Source organism: Mirounga angustirostris, unplaced genomic scaffold (genome assembly GCF_029215605.1).
Source record: "Mirounga angustirostris isolate CCGP_5_RB_7025 unplaced genomic scaffold, mMirAng1.0.hap1 SCAF_1, whole genome shotgun sequence".
Lineage (NCBI taxonomy): Eukaryota > Metazoa > Chordata > Mammalia > Carnivora > Phocidae > Mirounga > Mirounga angustirostris.
In genome coordinates this window covers 3,678,647-3,699,329 of record NW_026991709.1, presented here as the reverse complement: position 1 = coordinate 3,699,329, position 20,683 = coordinate 3,678,647, and the positions used below count along the sequence as shown (strand labels likewise).

Genomic DNA, 20,683 nt, shown 5'->3' with positions numbered 1-20,683 from the left:
CTTCGTGTGGTCACACATTTTTATTTCTCCTTGGTAGATAGTGAAGAGCAAATGTGTCACATAGCAAATGTATGATGAACTGTATAAGAAACTGTCCAAACGTTTTCCAAAATGGCCGGACAACGAATAAGAGTTCCAAGTATTGCACAGCCTTGTCAAAATTTAGTAGTGTCAATCTTTCCAACTCCTGTTCTTCTGGTAAGCACGTTGGACCTCTGGAACCTAAACCCTATGTGGAAACAGGGCTGGTGGGAGCTGTACCCCACCACCCTGCAAAGAGAATTCTGAAAAACCAACATCTCATGCAAACAGGATATAAGCTTTTGTCAGAAAGATCAAAAGGGCTTGAGGTTTTTCTTCACACCCTCAGGCAGCCTTGCCTGTCTCACTCTCTCTGGCTTTATTCATTTCTGTCCACAGGCAGGAAGAGATGGCAGCAGGGGAGACTCAGCTCTACGCAAAGGTCTCCAACAAGCACAAGGGCCGCAGCACCCCCTCGCTCCTGGACCCCCTCCTGGGAATGGGCTTCCCAGCACACACTGCGTGAGTACCGTCCCACCACCGCGGGCTCCTGGGTGTGTGTCCCAGGCCCCCCAGCCCCTCTGGCCCCTGCCGCACATCAGCAGGCAGCTCAGAGCACTTACTTCCTGTCCACGGGGTGCACCTTGCAGTGCGAGTTACTGTCTCAAAATAAGGCCTTTTTCTCCTTTTGATAAATGACATGATCTTTGCCCTTTAAAGACAAACTCTGCTGGCTGGCTGCCTGGCTGGCTGGTAGAGGGACCCCAACATTTGTAAAAATTGGGAGTCATGTGTTACTGGGGCACCCCCATTTTTCAGGGTTTGGAGGAGCTTGGGCCTGGTTGTACCCTCTCTGCAGTTCAGTGACTGAGATGACGCCATAAGGTATTTCAGACCCTCAGTTGAAGGGAGCTGTTGCAAGAACCACCATCAAGAACATATTTCTTAAGGGTGCGGGGAAACCATTCATCTATACGGAAAATCTCTTCAATGTCTGATCATTGAAAGAGATGGTTAAGAAAGTGCCGGAACAGCACTGACTCGATGCTGCTTACCCAAGGAAAAGGTCCCCATATGGAAAATTTTAACCTTAAGAGCCATCCTGTCAGAGAAAGAAGTCCCTAAAAGCAATGAGCTAAGATAGGGACATGGGGTACTAATTTTTCACAGGCTTATTCACATGGGAAAATGCATCAGAAGTCCCTTTAACGGGTGCCTGGGTGGCTCAGTCGGTTAAGTGGCTAAGCGTCTGCCTCCGGCTCAGGTCATGATCCCGGGGTCCTGGGATCAAGCCCCGCGTCGGGCTCCCTGCTCCATGAGGGGCCTGCTTCTCCCTCTCCCTCTGCTGTTCCCCCTGCTTGTGCTCTATCTCTTTCTGTCAAATGAATAAATAAAATCTAAAAAAAAAAAAAAGAAGAAGTCCCTTTAAGTAACTTTGGATTGGGGAGGGGACCAAAGTTTCCTTAAACATTATAACAAAACCCTGAGCAAATTGGCTGAAATCACGTGGAAGCTACACCCTTTTCTTTTCTAACCCAAATCAGAACTTTGTTGCCTTTATGTTGATAATAAACCAGGGATCTTTGAAATAAGCAGTGGAACTATGTGCCAGACCCCAACCTGGGCACCTTCCCTTGGGTGCAGCCAGGGACACTGAGACCAGAGAACTCAGGCAGTGGTGGGGCAGGACCCCACTCTTGGCCCTTCTAAAGCCCATCCTATACTACACTCCTGAAGCTGGATGCAGACTCATGCTCAGAAGTCCTTGTAATTGAAACCAATGTCATCCCTGTCAGTATTCACCAATAGCAACATGGGGCAGCGCCATGTTGTTTTGCTCATCAACTCCAGCTATTTCCGGGCTGAATTCCTGAGAGAGTTATCTTAACCGTACTCCATCCTGTTCAGTTTGGTCCCATTCAGTTAAATTTAATTCAGTGTATATATATCCTGGTTTATAGTGGTGAGTATGACACCGTTGGGCCTCAGGGACCTTGCAGGCTGGTAGAGGAGGTAAACAGACACAAGTCTATATGGATGAAGCATGGTGACGGTACGTGTGGTGAGGAAACAGGATGGGCTGCACGACCACCCCACTGGGAGGGTTGGGGAGGTTTTCCTGGAGGAGGGACACTTGAGCCAAGCTTGGAAGAAGCAGTGCCATTTCTCTAAGGGCGTGTTGGCACAGGGCTGCATTTTGGCAGGGAGGCACGTGGGCAAGCCAGGGATTTGGCCCTTCACAGCCAACTTGCGGATCCAAGAGTGGGTTCACCTGGCTTTGGTGCAGGGTGTGGGGACTGGCCAAGGAGGCAAGATTGCGGGCATGGTTGGAGCCCATGCCCAGGACTGGAGGCTGGAGCCCCTGAGCAGGGGAGGTATGAGCAGGTCTGCATTTTCAGAAACCACAGTGATGTCACATGGAGATGGAGATGGAGGCCTGGGCAGGGGGTCCAGCTGCAAAATCTAGCAGTCCAGGCCCTCATGGGGGCCTCCCTGAAGGTCCCATGTGCTGCAGGGCTACCCCTGCCTCCCTCCTGCTTCCCCAAAGAATAGACGGCAGGTCTCTGAATGCTCCTCTCATTCTGCTTTCCTATAGGCTAAAGGCCCTGGCAGCCACTGGAAGAAAGACAGCGGAAGAGGCATCCAATTGGTGAGTAGGGCTGTCTCTGCAGATGTGCTGAGTACTTGGCTTTGAGAGCTCTGCAGGGCGGACACGGGGAGGTGCCCCACATACGCCGGGCGGCCAGGGAGGGAGCCCCTGCCTGCCCACCCAGCACCGAAGGAAAGGGGAAAAGAACCCACATTTAAAATGGCAAACAGAGGAGAAAGATTGAAATTTGAACAAGGCTTTCTTCACTTAAAAATCTGAGTTTACCCAAATGTGGCAATCAAAGAAGAAAGCAAGCCACGTGATTTGTTGAGTAAATAGGGAAGATATAAAATAGAGGTCCCCACTCTCTCAGGCTACCTCTGATGGGGAGAGAGTTTACTGCTGGTCGTGGATGCCCCCCGAGGCATCAGGGGCCAGGTCGTGGGGTCCCGGGGGAGGAACTCAGGGTTCCAGGAGGCTCCACCATCAATCAGCTATGCACTCCGCAAGCCGCCCACTGCTGCAGGCCTCGGCTTTCTGCTCTGGGATCACCCCGTTCTCCAGCACCCAGTCCCGCCTGAATGTGCCGTGATGCTGTCATTCTGCCCCTAGGTGGGAAGTCCCCGCATGCTCTGCTCTGGAAAACTGCAGCAAAAATCAAGCAATAAAAACCAGATCTCAGCCAGCTGGGGTGCCCTCCCAGAGCAGGATGGCAAATGCCGACAGTAGGTCTCTGATTGGCCAGCATGTCCTCACTGGGAACCCCCTTCTTTCCCCAAAAACTCTAGGCCAAGGGCAAACTATGCAACCCCTCTACTAGACGAAGGGAAACACCCAGAATCCTCTGCGCTAGGCTGACTCTAACGTCGGTTGCCAAATTTGAATTTCAAATGAAACCCACTGCCTTGAGGGCCAAGGTTACTTCCTGCTACTTACAACTCAGCCAAGCAGATCACAAGTCCCACCGAGACATGGGGAGACAGTGGGGTCCCCTAGGCTCCACCCAGAGTGGGCCGACCGTAGCTAACCAGGGAAGTGCCAATTAAGATGCCATTAAAAATGAAAAGCAGGGCGCCTGGGTGGCTCAGTTGGTTGGGCGACTGCCTTCGGCTCAGGTCATGATCCTGGAGTCCTGGGATCGAGTCCCGCATCGGGCTCCCTGCTCGGCAGGGAGTCTGCTTCTCCCTCTGACCCTCCTGCCTCTCATGCTCTCTGTCTCTCATTCTCTCTCTCTCAAATAAATAAAAAAAAAAAAAATGAAAAGCAGCTTCAAGTGTCCACACGGGTGAGCGGAAGGGGGTCTCTCCCTGTCCTGGCTGCAGTCTGGGGTGTGTATCAATGCGGCCGCCCACCACGGACTTCCACGTCCAGGTCCGTGCCTTGGAAACATACAAAGGGCCCAAGAAACATGTACAAAGATCTTGATTACCGGGCTACGAAACTGTTCAAAAAGAAACCAATGTCAGTGTCCGGCAGTGGAATGGATGGGTAAAATATCGCACATGGGTGATGAGCATGCACGGCCCTTGGACACACTTAACCGGATGCATACGCATCAGCTTGGGTCAATTGCAAAAACATGGTGTGGACTAAAAACAGTGCAACCTGCAGAATAATTTAAACAGTCGCTTATGATTAATATAAAACACACGTGTGTGTCATCTGTGGATTGGTCACTTAAGTTTCTGGAAGGAAAAGCAAACAGTGAAGGATGCATTTGTGCCAAGATGAAGGGGCAGAGCGCCCTCTGTTGGTGTTTTACTCTTAAGGAGCCTCTGTGTGCATAGCTCCTGTCTCCTCAAGCGGCCACATCCCGCCCGCTAAACTCAGTCTTACATCTCGGGCACGTCTCTGCATCACTTGAAATTCTTCAAAACCATGACTCCTGATGAATGCATGATCAATAAACTTACTGTCACTTATCTTATCTTTATGTCTTTCCTGTTAGAAATCACCTGCCAGGGGCACCTGGGTGGCTCAGTCGTTAAGCGTCTGCCTTCGGCTCAGGTCGTGATCCCAGGGTCCTGGGATCGAGCCCTGCATCAGGCTCCCTGGTCAGCGGGAAGCCTGCTTCTCCCTCTCCCACTCCCCCTGCCTGTGTTCCCTCTCTCGCTGACTCTGTCTGAAATGGATGAATAAAATCTTAAAAAAAAAAAAAGAAAGAAATCACCTGCCATGAAATACCTCACGCGTTCAGTGTTACTTGCTTTCTCCTTTGGAGAAAGTTCTGGAAGTAGAATTGTCAGTTCAGATGGGATGGGTATTCGAAGGCTCTTGGTGCATCCTGACAATTTCCTTTTATACAGAAGTTGCACAGATCCACTGCACCTTTGACACATAGAGCATAACCTTCTTCCTTTCAAAAGCTTTGTGTTAATTTGACAGATGAGAAAATGATGCCTTGGGGTTGTCTTAATTCTTGTTTCTGTCATCAGTGAGTATGAACTTGAATTTGGGGTTATATGTCACCTCTCCTTGTCCTTAAAATAACCTTCTGAATACAAAGAAAATATAGAATAGCCACCTACATTTTGTCTAGGTTTGTTTTTTTGTTTTTCTTTTTTAGTTTTGACTTTTATGCTCAATTTGAAGTCGGATAGAACGAAATGTGAATGTTTTCTACAAATTTTCTGGCCCCCAAAGACCGTTTGAAGACCAGGCCACCTTCTCTCACTGTCTTGGTCTTTGGCCCAGGAATCAGACTCATGTGGGGCCGAGCCTGGGGTGGGGGGGGCCCGGCACCATGCTGCGGCCACACCAGCCTTGCTGCGGGGGGCTGGCAGTGAATTTGTGCAGTGTGGACACCCCTGGTGCTGGGTTGCTGCCCTCCCCACGCGGGGAAAGTGTCCTGCCTTCGTGGCATGGGTGAAATCAGCCTGTTCTCTTGCAGGCTGCGTTGTCATCGTGATGACCCTTCTCTGGATGATCCCATCCCCCAGGAGTACGCCCTTTTCCTCTGCCCCACGGGGTCCCTGCTGGAAAGACTGCAGGTGTTCTGGAGAGAGAGCAAGAGTCAGTGCACAAAGAACCGAGCCCATGAGGTCTTCCCTCACATAACGCTCTGTGAATTCTTCACGGTGAGTCGGCCCCACCCTTCACTTTTCCCCTCATCTGGGCAACTCCTAGGCATTCCTCAGAGCCCCACTCACTTAGCCCCTCCCTTTGTTAAGTCTTCCCCGCTCCCCAGGCAGAAGGACTGCCGCCCTTTGTGCTCCCACCATCGTGTTGCTTGTGTGTCTGGTGGCCCTGTCCACGTGCTGTGGCAATGTGTCTGGTGCCACCCTGCATCCCTTAGGAGACTAACCCCTCGAGAGGAGGTAGATGCCTCACTGCTCTTTGCACCCCGAGACTAGCACAGTCCCAAGGCACAGAACTTCTGGCGCGAAAACCAGGAAAGTCCCGGGCACACCGGTGTGAGTTGGTCCCCCTCCTTTGCCAGCAACAGCATTTGTGACAGTCAGGCTCCTTCCTGCATGTCCTGGGTGGCTCGTCAGGGAAAGGAAGGCAGCCAAAGCCAGGGATGAAAGTAACCTTAGAAATGGGCACGCTTCGTCACAGCAGCCAGGGGCCACCTGGCCTCCCAGCTCGTCTTCCCAACCCCCTGGGACTTGCACCCAGCACGCACGTGTCCCCACAGACACACACACACACACCCCACGTGACCCACACAGACACGGACGTAGATACACACACGCACCCCTCCCTTCTCTCGTGCCAGCCGCCCCGCCGACCCCCAGCCCACGTCCAACCCTGCCAGGGCTGGCCGAGCACCCTTCCTGGCAGAAGAGCGGCAGAGGGACTGAGTCTCTGCCTTTGATGCAGAAGGCAACGCTCAGCCTCCACGAGCAGATGTCCCCCCGCAGCTCTGTTTGTAACAACTCTGTGCTTCCACTTACCTGAGACCCAGAGATACAATGTGGACAGACGGTCACTTATTCAAGGTCACACCCTCCATACGTCATGTGCTTCCCCAGGCCCCACAAGGGCCGCTAAGATGTAATAGACGGACGAATAGAGCCAGCTGATCAGAAGGGGACATAAAAATGCATATTAAAACTACAATGCAGCTGGTTCCTCAGAGGATGAAAGGTGCTGTGGGAAATTCGGAGGAAACCAGCTGCCGGGAAGAGCAGGGCTCGAGCCGATTTCCTGCCGGGGGCGGGAGGGGGAGTGGGGGGGAAGGGTCTGGGTTTCACTATGGTTTCACCATGGTCCCATGTGGCCACGTGGGTCTTCCACATGCAGGAAGGTCTTCAAGCCCAGGAAGTGGCTGGGGCAACGCTGAGCCCCGGAGGCAGGAGGGGGAAGTGCACTGAGGGCTCTGATCAGTGCCCGCGGCCCTGGCGCTCAGGCTGAGCAGTGTAGACAGCACTCTGCGGGTGACAGGGGGAGCACCTGCCGCCTCAGGGTGGAGGGTGGCATGGCAGGAGCATGGCATTAGGTAGCGTGGTCAGACTGAACTGTGTGCAGTGAACTGGGGGGCAGTGGGGAGACTGGGTCAGAGCCTGTGTTGATTCACGGTCCCCCACGAAGCAGACCCCAAGCTGGAATTAGAAGTGCTAAGAGATTTATTTGGGAGAAACACCTGTGAAGGACAAAGAAGAAAGGGACAGGCAGGAGAGCGGGGGAGGACGAGGCGGCAGAACCTCAGCCCACGAGCAGGACAGCCGGCTGACAGGGAGCCTGGGAGCCCAGACCACCTCCAAGGAAACCACATCAGGGGCAGTGATGGGCACGGTCACCGCAGGAACGTGGCTGGATGCTGGGGACTTAGGCCACTGTCCTCCTCACTGTGAGCTCTGAGCAGTGCATGCCCGTGACTGCCTCGGAGTCCATGGGAAACCTCCAGAAGCCAAATGATGCAATGCTGACCACAGCTGTGGGTTGAGTTGAAATGACATGGAGGGACGGGAGGTAGCTAAGGTGACAAGTGACTCCCAACCCAGACACTTAAAGGATATTCCATTTCGAATTTTACCCGAAATCTCTAAGAAACTGAGGACCGGGTAAAGAACAAATCCATAACCCCAAACACATGGACAAAATAAATTACATTCCAGCATCGTGATCAGAAATAGGCTCAGTTGGCTGCATGATTTTTACTAAGTTAAAAGTTGCCCTTCTAACAAAAGGCGAGAAAGCACATCCTCTGTCTCCTCTCCCTTAGTGTGAAGACCACAAGGTGGAATGTCTGTATGAGGCTCTAAAGAGAGCTGGGGACAGGATCCTGGGCTCCTTCCCCTCGGTCGTCCCTCTGGTTCTCCACTCTTCCATCAGCTATCTGGGCTTCTTCGTGAACGACAGCCCTGCAGACGTCATCCGGGAGTTTGCCATAATGTTCGCTACAGAAGCCTCTGTCTTAGCAGGTAGGCAGCCCTGGACACTTGCACATGAAAGGTGCGGTTAATAGGGAGTGACCGCTCTGCGCCTCGGGCCAAGCTTGCTCCTCGGGTACGGTGGGGGTGCAGGCTGCTCCTTGCTGCCGTGGCGGCCAGACGGCTGGCTGAGCTGGGCTCTGGGCACACACGCACCCTGGCCCGGGACGTTTCCATCCTCACCTCTCCCTTTCCAGCCAGCTCCTCTGACATGGCCTTAGTCCGAGGCTGAACAGTTTGGCTGGAGCTAAATCTAATGAGCCAGGATGTCCTTCAAAAGGAAAGCAGACTCCGAGAACCAGCGGTCATCTTTTCTCTAAGTAGGAATACCTTTGTTTGCATCGATGTGGTTTTTGAGAACACTTGGCACTCTCCAGCTGCCCCGGGAAACTGTCCCAGGAGGGGACATTGAGTGGCCACGTGAAGACGGTGGATTGCAGGCTGGTGCCCATGCTGGGGGATCGGGGGCTTCCCAGCCCCAAGCCCACCTTGGGCAGATCCCCTCCTGGGGTCAGTGCTGTGTGTAAAACCAAGTCCTACTTGGTTTTTGGTAATGTTTTAGGGAGGAGCATGGTCTTTTTTCCTTGGCCTCTTGGGGAAGGATTGTCTAGACTCACTTTGAGGATCTGCAAACCTCCCTTTTCCCCCAGCACCTGCGCTGGTCTAGAGACGGGCTCCGGCTGGGGTTCATGGGAGGGACTCTGGACTTGACCTCCGAAGACGAGAGTTCCTCTGGAGTCTCTGGTTAGCGCTAGGCCTTCATTGAGCCTTATCAGCTCCAGGACTCGCTCTTCTTTCTCTGCAAATCGGTGAGGCCTCTGGCCCTTCTAACAGCACAGCCTGTTTCTGTGGGGCTTCCCCATCCGTCCTGGCACACGAAGGCATTCAGCGTTGTGACTCCAAGTGCCCTGGTGGGGACCCCCCGCCCTGCTCTCTGCAGGCATCCAGAGACCCCATTCTCAGACACGCCTGGACACAGATCTGGCCACATCAGGAGGTCACCGAATCCTGGATTTCCACCTGGAGGTGTGCCTCTGGACTCCGGGATTCTATTTGCTGGATGATTATTGGCTTACCCCGTGTCTTTGCAGATCGGTGTCCTTCATAGAAACAAGAGTCAAAGGTGGCTCTTCAATCTCCTTGCCTCCAAAGGACAACATGGTCTCATCATGCCATGCCCTGTCGGCCCCTTGCCGCGGAGCAGGCACGGCACTTATAAAGAGTAGCATGCCCGCCCAAGGTCACTGTCATGGGGTGAAAGCGTCCCCTAAAATTCCTGTCCACCCAGAACCTTAGAAAAGGACTTTATTTGGAAATAGGGTCTCTACAGATATAATTAGTTAACACAAGGCCAGACTGGAGTCAGGTGGGCCCTACATTCAGTGACTGATGTCCCTCTAAGAGAGGAGAGGACACCCAGAGACACAGGGAGGAGGCCACGGGAGGAGGGAGGCAGAGATATGGGGACGCGGCCACAAGCCAAGGAGCGCCAGGAGCCCCGGGAACCTGATGCGGCAGGAAGGACACTGCCCAGAGCCTTCAGAGGGAGGGCAGCACTGCCCACACCTGGATTTCGGACTTCTGGCCTCCAGGCTGTGAGAGAACACACTTCTGTTGGTTCAAGCCCCGTAGTCCGTGGCCATTTGTGACAACAGCCCCAGGAAAGCAACCGAGTCCCCTAAGCAGTGGTCGGAGCTGGAACGTGGGGCCAGCCCTGTCTCGTTCGGCCCCACCTGGGTTCCTGCTGACCAGCCCTGCACTTGTCTTGCCCTGCCCTGCCACACCTGTGCCTTGGGCCTGACCCCGAGGGGTGGGGAGGGGCCTTTCAGCTTCAGCGTGTCCTGGGCCCCTCTCCGGGCAAGTGGGCCCCCCACCCCCCAGTGAGACGCCCCCACAGGCAGGGGCTGTGGGGAGCAGACAACACAAGGGCCCATTCAGAAGTCGTGTGTGGTTCACTGGTAACTCAGATGACATTGAGCGTGGGTCTTTCCCAGGCCACGCTGACTCACGTGGCAAGGCCATCCTCCCCGCAGTGCTCAAACACCTAAAGAAGGAATTTCCCCACCACCCACACACAGTCTCAATTTCAGCTGCTCACCTCGACAGTTTCTTGTTTGCTGCTAAAGGCTGGTGTAGGGGATGGGAGACATCGGTGGGGCTGGCGGGTCTGGGTCCAGGAAGCAACTGCAACATTGGTGACATTTTCCAGGGGAGAACCCCCAATCCTGTCTGCTGTATGGGTTGCCCATGGGAGGGGTGGCAGGTAACCAGTATTTACTAAAAGACGCCCAGAGATGTGAACGAAGAGACTGGTTTTAGTGCAGCCTCAGCAGGTGGTGGTCACTGTCCCCAAGCTGTTGCCATCAGAACGAAAGCTGAGTCAGGCCAAGATGCTCCCAAGGTCACCCACCAGAAGCAGGTCTACCTAAGACCAAATCTGTGTGTTCCCGTCGGTCTCCGCCTCCCCGGAACAGGCACTCCTTTGTGGCCCAGCTGAAAGCAGAACCTGGCCGACGTCAGGGCTCAGGAATGAGGACCGGGAGGGCTGGGGCCACCAGGGCAGAGGCCAGCCAAAAAGACCAGGGGCTGGCTGCTCCAAGGGCTTCCTGCTTCACCGAAGGGAGCGAAATAGTAGAGATGCTGTCGTGTTTGACACACAATTGACGCATTGCTGTGGTGTTTTCTTCCTGAGACTCTGAGGCTGAACCAAACCTCATTGAGCTAGAGCGCCGGGCTACCGGTCCAGGCCAATGGGTAATGTGCACACCGAGGGAATGAAGGAGCAGCTGTTTACTGCGTCCATTTTAGTCAACTGTTTGGGCAACCAGCTAGCAAATCCACAGGCTCCAAACACCCCCAACCCATATCTCTACCCCTCCTCTTTCCTGCTCCTTATAAGACCTGCAGTACCCAACCATCCCCTCTGTAAGCTGAACTCTGGAGACTACACAGTCTGGGGGGGAGTCCTTGCCTTACCAAGAAAGCCCCAGTGCCCAGGGGGAAGGAGTGGGCGGAGGCAGGAAGCGCCATGCAGAAAGGCTTTGCACCACCCCTCCTGGGTGCGTGGCCATCCTGGAAATGCAGTGCCGATGGTGTGGGTTAAAGCACGCATCATCCTTGTGTTTACCTGATCTCACAGACTGCACCGTGAAGCCTTGCACCAAGCAGCTGCATCTGACCTTGGCCCACAAGTTCTACCCCCACCACCAGAGGACACTAGAGCAGCTGGCCAGAGCCATCCGCCCGGGCCACAGCTGCCAATGGACCGCAGTGCTCTACTCCCGAGACATGCGCTTCGTGCACTACCAGGTGAGCAAACCCAGGCCTGGGAGCCTCGCCCAGAGCAGCGCATGGGAACAAATGGTTCCCACCCGGCAGAGCACTGACCCCCAGGAGCCCTCCTCTGGAGGTGTTTCAGGAAAAGGAAGACCGTCTATTGTTTTTTAAATCATTCCCCCTTTTGTGCAATTTGGAACTAGCATTCTTTTATATATGAGTTGCAGACACAAAAAAAAATTGGAAAAAGCAATGGTAGCATTGTTGGCAATAAAAAATGGACTGTTGCAAAAATTTACAAATATGTTGTATTGCTTATTAATTTGTTTAAATGATGATTTCAGTGAAGCCTCATTGCAAGACTTCCTCCCCGCAAATTGATTAGCTTACATGGAAAGTAGGCAGTGCTCCCTTTCAGACCCATGGAATTAGCATGAATAAATCCACCATGTTCCATGTTGTATGAGAAGCTATAAATAATCTCATGCCAAGGAAGGTGGATGTGAAAGTCTAAATATGCTCTAAGATCTTTCATATTAGAGACCAGTAAATAGTGATAAGAGATAGATGATAGATAGATGATAGATAGATAGATAGATAGATAGATAGATAGATAGATAGATAGATAGACAGACACCAGAATTCATTTCCAAACCGATCCCAAGAATTCTGGGCCATATTCTCCTATATGCTACTATCTATCATCAGACAAAGGCCTTGGAGTGCCTTCAAGGAAAACACTTGCATCTTTTCCAGACCCTCAGGGCCCTCTTCCAGTACAAACCTCAGAACGTGGACGAGCTTACACTAAGTCCTGGCGACTACATCTTCGTGGACCCCACTCAGCAGGAGGAAGCCAGCGAGGGCTGGGTGTTTGGGATCTCCCAGCGGACAGGCTGCCGAGGCTTCCTACCTGAGAACTACACGGAGCAAGCCAGCGAGTCTGATACCTGGGTTAAGCACAGGTGAGTGCGGCCTCCAGCGGCCACCCAAACATCTCTCCCTGAGTTAGTGTCCAAGAACGTCCCAATGAAAACAGCGGTTGCCATATTTGTATGCTTCTAGACCATTCCATCATGGGTAAAAATTGCCTTCTCCATGCCGGCAACATTATCCCTGCAGGTATACGGTTAATATCTTGGTCGATTCATGGTTTTCTGCGGATAATATTCAGAAAATGTGAATTACTCTATTGGGCTTCTGAGATCATAATCCCAAAACAACTACAAAAACCACCTCCTTATTATGGGCGTAAGAGATCATAATCAGAGATCCTAAGCTTGGCTTTATTTATCTTTCTGCTCAGTGTGTCAACTGTAAAGTCCTAAGATGCATGACTAGTTTTGCATTGCTCTACAGCAGATGACCACGAACTTCCCAGCTAAAGCAACACACGTTCTTTATCTCCTAGTTTTCATGCATCAGGAGTCTGGGCGTGGCTTAGCTCAGGGTCTCCCAAGGCTGCAGTCAGGTTTGGGCGGGGGCTGGGGTCTCATCTGAAGCTCAGGGTCCTCTCCTGAGTTCACGTGGTGTTGGCAGAACTCATTTCCTAGAAGCTGTAAGGCTCCTGGTGGCTTGCTTCTTCATGTTCAGCTGGAGAATCTCTTCACTTGAGCATTTCTAGCATCGTCTGGGAGGCTGAGGTTGCTCGGAATCATCAGATCTTGGTTCCTTTTGTTCAATTTGCTTCCTTCAATTAATCTCTTTCCTCACATGTGTCACTAGGAGCAACAAGAATAAAACAGGCCACACCTTTAACACTGTGCTTGGAAATATTCTTAGCTACACGACCAACTTCACTGCTTATAGGTTCTCCTCTCCACCAACAATTTCACTAAACTTTTTGCCACTACATGGTAAGGATCCCCCTTCCTCCAATTTCCTGTAACGTGTATCTGACTGCTTCCTGATTCTCCCAGCATCCATATTACCACAAACAGTCTGTCCAAAGTAGTTTCTTTATTGAGTTTCTCAAAATTTTCCACACCTCCACCCACTGCTCAGTCCCAGAGCTGCTCCCATATTTTAGGCATTTGTCCCAGCAGCACCCCACTCCTGATCCCAAATTCAGGGTCAGTTAAGGTTTAGCCAGAGAACCAGAACAGCAGAATAGTAATTTATATATATATATAAAAATTATATATTTTATATATATATAATATGTATATATTTTATACATATATAATATGAATACATTTCTAAAATATATAGTATTTTATAGTTAATATACAAAAATGATTTCATAATAATATAATAGTTTCTATTTATGTCATATTATTTATATTGTAATATATGTATATGTTACACACCACATATATACACATCCATTTAAGGGTTTATTACAAGGAAGTGCTATGTGGCACAGTTGGGGTGAGGGAGGGAGGAAAGGGAACACAGCCGCTGGAAACCATGGTGATTGAAATGCTTGTCTCCGTGTGACAAGCGGGAAGGACTCCCCAGGCAGATGGGAGAGCAGTTGCTCTCTACTCTCTACTTACTCTCTGCTCTCTACTTGGAATCTCTGAGGTCAGGGAAGCCCTAAGCCTTTATTAAAGACCTTCCAACTGAATAAGTCAGGCCCACACAAGATAATGTCCCTTGGGACTAAGTTAAAGTCAGCTGACCAGGGACCTTAAGGGCATCTACGAAATCTCTGCACAGCGTGGCACGCCGCTCGGCGTTTGATTGGATAACCGGCAAAGGGTGTGTGTATGCTTTCCACCATGACCTAAATGGTCTGTAAAAGAGATCATGCAATTATGAAATAATGTATTTGTGAAATAAGTTAGGATACATCCATACAATGGAATACTTGCTGTGTTTAAAAAATGGTCACTTGGAAGTAATTTAGGTGCTGATATGAAAAGATCTGAGACAGGTTGCAGAACGCTGTGGCTAGTACAGAACTATTTGGGGGTAAGGGGGAAGTGAAACATGACTGTCTGTACATGTATGTGTATGATGTGTATTTATACGCATGCTTGTGCCTAAAAGATCCCTGGAAAGGAGCATCTCTAGAAACTTCCAATAGTGGTGCCCTGGGGGCTAGGGGAAGGGCCGGGAGAAGGAAGAGGACTTGGGAAGGAGACTTTGCTCTCTACCGTCCATGATTTGTAAATATTGGAACCATATATATGCATTACTTTTTCAAAATATAAATTTACCCATTTTAAATTTAAAGAAAAGAATATGAGGACATCAGGTCAAAGAGAGAATAAACAGGAGAAGTCAGATAAATCCAGGGCTGGGGTTGCACACACCATGCATGTTGGGCGATCCCTGCCTTCCCACACCCGATGCAAAAAGGGACACAGTTTCCACAAAATGAGCACAGTCATTCCAGGTGCAGTAGACCAGTCATCTGGAGACGCACCATTTTCTCAGGGTAGACATGGCTATGGGTTCTGTGGGCTACCACAAAGTCACATTGGTGCCCCAAGGGACTGCAGAGCTAATCCAATGCAGCCCCCTGTCCTGGAAAGCTGAGCACACTCTGGCCCAGGGAGGTGGGGAGGTCGGATGAAGTCGCACTTATTAAGGAAGCACTTGTTTCCCTTGAGAACCAGCTCTGTCACCAGGTCCCATGAATGCTTTAAGGAAATCAGGAGACACTGGTTACACCCCAACTGACTGAGTTCCAGAAGGGGCAGGGTAGGTCCTCCACTCCCCGCTCAGGATGGGAGAGCTTCGCTGCCACCAGGCAACTGGCAAACCCGGATGTTTCTAGAACTACACGGTAAAGACTCTGTAGGAGACGAGTTTGTGGTTATTATATTTTTGGCTTCACAATTAATCTGTCAACCACCTGTGACCAGCATAACCAGTCTAGCCTTTAAGCCTGACATTGCTGGGACTATTCTTCCTAAGGACAAGACAAGTTTCCCTTATGAATTAATAAATACCAAGAAAAATTGCCACAAAAAGAGAGAAAACTAAGTAGTAGGCTCAGCGATGGGGTGTTCGATTGGCCATGTTTTGGAAGCCCCCCCATCCTCCCTGAGGGACAGCAAGACATCCTGACAAACTGAGACATGTGGTCATGGACCCTTGGGCCGATAGCCAGCACTGCCGTCAGACTCGGTCCTCCTGGCAGAGTCTTCTAGAACTGCCAGAAGTGTACTTTATTAAGCCCCTATGGCTTTTTAAGTTAGAAGATGATCCTTGAATGGCTGGACACATCACTAAACTGTTGAGTAGAGGGAAATGTGGTCTGGTGGCACCATCCAAAGACTAGCTTGCGGTGGGCAGACATGTACATACCTCAGACTGCGTGGGCTGCAGGACTGATATTTGGCATGTGCAGCCTGCTGGCCTTCCGGTGCCCAAGGACAGATGTGCACTTGCATCAGGAGCAGCCCCTACCTGCCAGAGGGGACACGTTTGAGTTTGCAGGCATGCTGTTCTGCTCGGCCACCGAAATATCCACCACCCATCAGCCCATCACCAATTCAACTTCAGCCTTTTTTCAATGGTTCCAGGAGGCTTTGGATTCACTGCATGACAAAATCACACCCCAATATCTGTCCGTGACCTTTAAGAAGATGAGAGGTGACCAGGGGGATACAATGGGAGAGCGTCTTCATGAATCACCGTGGCTCTCAATGCTCCACATAGAAGAACATATGTAGCATAATCTAGAACAAAGAGTGGAGAGGCCGTGAGTGTTATAGCTTAGAGAACAGTCTGTCTTCTGGCCGTGATGAGAAGACTTTCCACACTGAAGCCGTACCGGTCCAGTAATTTCCAAACCGCAGAGCAAGTTGGTGGCAAGTACCTCAGACATAATAAAGGTGCTGTCGTGGGCTGAATTCTGTCTGCCTCAGATTCCCTATGTTGAAGTCCTGGCCCCCAGCACCCCAGAATGTGACTGTAGAGATGGGGTCTCTACGGAGGGGATTAAGGAAGAATGAGATCACTAGGAGTGGCCCCCATGCAATCTGACCCATGTCCCTAAGAGAGGAGGAGATCAGGAAGCAGACAGGCACAGAGGGAAACCACATGAGGACATGGGAGAGTAGGGTGTCCACACACCTAGGAGGGGGCCTCGTGGGGAGCCAGCCCTGCCCACGCCTGGATCTCAGAACTCAGACTCCAGGACGGGGACAATACATGTCTGTTGTCTCAGCTGCCCAGTCTGTGGTGCCTTGTTACGGCCGCCCCAGGAATCTAATATGGGGATGTGGTCCATACAACCCCACGGACTGCAGCTATGCCCCTTTTAAAAGCCGGGGAGAATTTAAACCCATCTACTTCTGTGGCGTAAGTTGACCATTAAGTAGTTCTCCCGAGAGAAGATCAGAAATATTTAAACGTTAAGATCTTTCCTTTCTCCTCTCATTGGAATCTTGATTATATTTCATTTGAAAGACAAGCAAAAAAACAATTTGGTTTTCTCTCCAACTGTAGACTTTACAGATGCTATTTATAGATAAGGAGGCTCTGTTGTGTGCGAGGGGAGGCTCGAGCAGAGTGCGGGCCCCGCCTCATCCTCAGGAAGAGGAAACCCACCAACGTTTCCTTTGTCAATAGGAGACTGTAAATAGGGCCTCTGCCCCGGGAGGAGGGAAATGTCAATGGTTTGGACGTGGACACCAGTGTTCTTGGTCCACTTATGGCCAACTACAGCCCACAGCTCTCGGGAGCTGGCCTCTGACACTGAGAATATGTGAGCAAAGGAAATCTACGTGAGCTGTATCCCGCCAATGGGAGTTTCCAGCACAACACGGGGGGGTGACAATCTGAAAAGAAATTGCAGACAGTTTGAGAAGTGCGTTCACCAAATTGAAACAACATGGGGGCATGAATGGTCTGAGGCACGAGTTGGTGGCGATGGAAGGCTGGTGCCCGGAGGCTGGGGTGCAGGGCAAATGCTCCTGAGGTGCCCCTGGCTCTGGCCCTGGTCCGGTCTCAGCATGGACAGGTGGGGCCAGCAGTCGTTGCGAGAGAATCCAGGACACGAAGTGTCTATGGGGGAAACGCTAATATTCACACATGGGTTGAGGACGTAGAAACACACCATGTTCATGACTGAGGAAGACGAATCGTGAATGTATCGATTCCTCCTGGATTCATTGAACCTTCATGTTTAATGAAATGCCAGGAAAAATCCCAATGGGATCATTTGCTGGAACTTCAGTGAATGGCTGAAAAGTGTATCTGGGAGAATAAATGGGAGAGGAGCTGACAAAACTTTGAAAAATAAATATTACGAGAGGAGATAATTACCCTGATGACGAGTGATGCTGAGCATCTTTTCATGTGTCCGTTGGCCATCTGGATGTCTTCTTTGGAGAAATGTCTGTTCATGCCCTCTGCCTGTTTTTAATTAGATTATTTGGTTTTGGGGTGTTGATTATAGATTATTTTAAAATAGAATTTATAAAGATGATCTCCCCTTTCATAAAGTGAATTTCCCCTGGGGAACTTGGCCATTTGCTTGTTCTTGGAGGATGTAAGTGACCATTCACTCTTCTCCTCTGGCCCCTCCCCCTGTTCCTTCCAGACACACTCGACCCCTCTCATGTCCTTGAGTTCACATGACTCTAGTTAGCTGTGATCTTCTCCCTCCATCCTTCCCAGTCCTCCTGAATGTGTGCCCACCTCACGGCATCTTTCTTGGTTCCGTTGTCAGGTGGCAATTTCCTCACCACCTGCAACTCCTCGGGTCCTGTTTTACCAGCCATTCCACTAAATACCCTTTTCTATGTGTTTCCCTAGATCTTAATGTGTCTCTTGACTGCTTGTTCATTCTCGCATCCCACATCTATCCTCACACCTTTGGCTATTTCAGAAGGTAAATCTATGCAGATGGTGGACTAGTTTGCCTGGGCCATGTACCACGTATGCCAGCCTGGGGTCTTTTTTTTTTTTTTAAAGATTTTATTTATTTATTTGACAGAGAGAGACACAGCAAGAGAGGGAACACAAGCAGGGGGAGTGGGAGAGGGAGAAGCAGGCTTCTCTCGGAGCAGGGAGCCCGATGCGGGGCTCGATCCCAGAACCCTGGATCATGACTTGAGCCGAAGGCAGATGCTTAAAGACTGAGCCACCCAGGCGCCCCCAGCCTGGGGTCTTAAACAACAGACATCTCTTCCCTCATGACCGAAGGCTTTAAGTCCAAGATCTGGGTGTGGGCAGAGCTGGTTTCTCCAGTGGCCCTTTCTCTTAGGTGTGTAAGACGGCCACCTTCCTGGTGCCTCTCTTCATGGTCTGTCCTCTGGGCCAGCATCCTTGGTGTTTTCTCTGTACCTTCTACTCTCTTCTTATAAGATAGAAGTGGGTCACCCTACTGGCCTCCTTTTACCTTATTTACCTCTTTAAACTCCCTGTTTCCAATAAAGTCATACTCTGAGGTGCTGGGGGTCAGGACTCTAAATGTCAAGGGGACATGATTCAGCCCATAATGGGATTTACTCAGGATTTGTTATGTGCTGAGCACTGGGCTCTTTGAACACACGGTTGTGTTTCGTCCTCAACAATGACCTTCCCTGCCCATCTTGTCACATGTGTCCCCATGCACATGCACGACCAGATGCAGACAGTTGCTTTCCAATGTCTTCATGACAAGAGCACACTCGTTTCTTCTCCTGCAGGACCTATACCTTCAGCCTGGCCATGGACCTGATCTCCAGAAAGGACGGTGAGGCCAGCAGCCAGCGAAATGGGGAACTCTACCCTTCACAGACGCCAAGGGACATTAGCAGCATCCAGGCTTTACAGGTGACAGGATTCCCTGTTTAATAAGATGTGTAAAGGGAAGCCACACTTTAAATTAACTCCATGGTAGACTCAGCCCCTCAGGTACAGCTACAGAGCCAGGTGGCTCGGCAAGAGGCTCTGCCCCGCATTGCTCAGACACAGGCCACACTGCTCAGTCCACCCTGGGCCAGAGGGTGGACGCCCCTTAGCTGTGAGCCAAGCTGTAAGCCCCTGAAGGCAGCCTTCTGGACGTTGCAAGACCATGCAGCATGTGTCTGTAACTCAGTTGGTCACGGCGTCAGGGCATGGGGCAGGGAAGATGTGGGGACACAGCCCTGCCCAGAATCCCAGACTCTTACACCAATTATCTCATCAGCATGCTGTGTGACCCTGGAGAAATCACCTCCCCCAAGGCCCCCAAAGATGGGCGTCTTTCAAGTCATTTCTAGGAGAAAGAAGGGGGCTGGTACTTGGTAACCCGGAGGGCCAGCAGCAGCAGGGCCAGGCTCTGGGGCACAGCAGGGGCACGTGAGTCCTGCCACCTACCTGGGGCACGTTCAGGAGTGAAAGCTGCCCACAGGGCCTCCGCGGAGCAGGCAGCCCCTCCCCCAAAGCAAACAAGTGACATGGTGTCCCTGGCGCTGTCTGGGTGGTGGGCAGCCTGGCCCTCTGGTCCCTTATGCAGGAACCCCCAGGGGGCAGGGCATTCCTGCAACTAACCCTTGACCACTTCCCACTTCAGTGGAGATGCCTCTCTGTTGCATCATTTCCGAAGTGGTCCCTCCATGTCCTGCGTCCTGTGCCCCCACATCACATTAGGATTTCAGCCTAGCCACCTCCAGCTGCATGGGAGATGTTAGTCCCCATTTCACAGATCTGAAGACTGAGACTTATGGAAGGTAGGAAGCTTGCAAGGGGCACTCAGGCATCTAAGCACCCCCGAACTTGTTGTTTTGGAGGGTTACATGGGACAAGGTGCCATCGCAGGCCAGGCCCTCAGTGCTGAGAGTCTGTCCCTATACAGAGGCAGGGCCGTGATGTCAGGCTTGTCCCTGTGTCCTCAGCACCTGGCTGGGGGCTTGGCTTGTAAATCTCATTGGATAAATCACCTAATGACCTAATGAAGGCCCTGATCAGGATTCATGAGCCAATTGCCCTAAATCCAAAGCTCACTTTCCTTCCCCCAAGAAGCCACCAGCCCCTCCAGGCTAGGGTGGGCTTGGTCCAGACAGGAGCTGAGCACAGGACGCTGGGACTGGGAAGGCCACGGAGCATCCCCATTAGACAGGTCTTTAGTCGGAGGGAACAGCCCGGGCTGAGTAGCTGCTGGCCAGGAGCCAGAGATGGACAAAAACTACCCCTACCCAGACTGCCCAGACTCTGGAAGGCACAGCAGAAGCTGGACTCGGCCCCCTTAGTGGGGTGCAGGGGAGCAGGCATGGACTGGGATGGGGCTCCCTGAGGCCATGCCCCCCTTTCCAGATGGAGGACAAGATGCTGGAATGGAAGGGTCAGCTCATAGCTCGGCCTGCATCTGAACTCGCTGCAGCTTTGAATGGGTGAAAGCCTCACAGACATCTCCCTGCAAGCCGGGCCCTCCTTGCCTGGTCTGAGCTCACCCCTCCGTGTGGTAGGAAAAGAAGACTGTGGCATCAGCTTTCATACACGGATGCTAGTAGACTGAAGAACGGCCCCAAAGATATGAGGTCCCAGTCCCTGGAAT

At 51.5% G+C, this 20,683-nt stretch overlaps 1 protein-coding gene across 2 annotated transcripts in view; it reads left to right on the top strand.

Annotated features, from left to right (window-relative positions):
• The first annotated feature begins 404 nt into the window (after window positions 1-404).
• Window positions 405-20,683, top strand: part of UBASH3A (ubiquitin associated and SH3 domain containing A) — a 36,741-nt gene continuing 16,462 nt past the window's right edge. For both annotated transcript variants that reach the window (XM_045863576.2, XM_045863575.3), the window contains exons 1-7: window positions 405-543; window positions 2,618-2,671; window positions 5,502-5,688; window positions 7,779-7,977; window positions 11,126-11,295; window positions 12,019-12,227; window positions 18,855-18,981. In XM_045863576.2, the coding sequence (XP_045719532.1) occupies window positions 431-543; window positions 2,618-2,671; window positions 5,502-5,688; window positions 7,779-7,977; window positions 11,126-11,295; window positions 12,019-12,227; window positions 18,855-18,981 (1,059 nt within the window). In that variant the 5' untranslated portion in view covers window positions 405-430. The remainder of the gene's footprint in view (window positions 544-2,617; window positions 2,672-5,501; window positions 5,689-7,778; window positions 7,978-11,125; window positions 11,296-12,018; window positions 12,228-18,854; window positions 18,982-20,683) is intronic.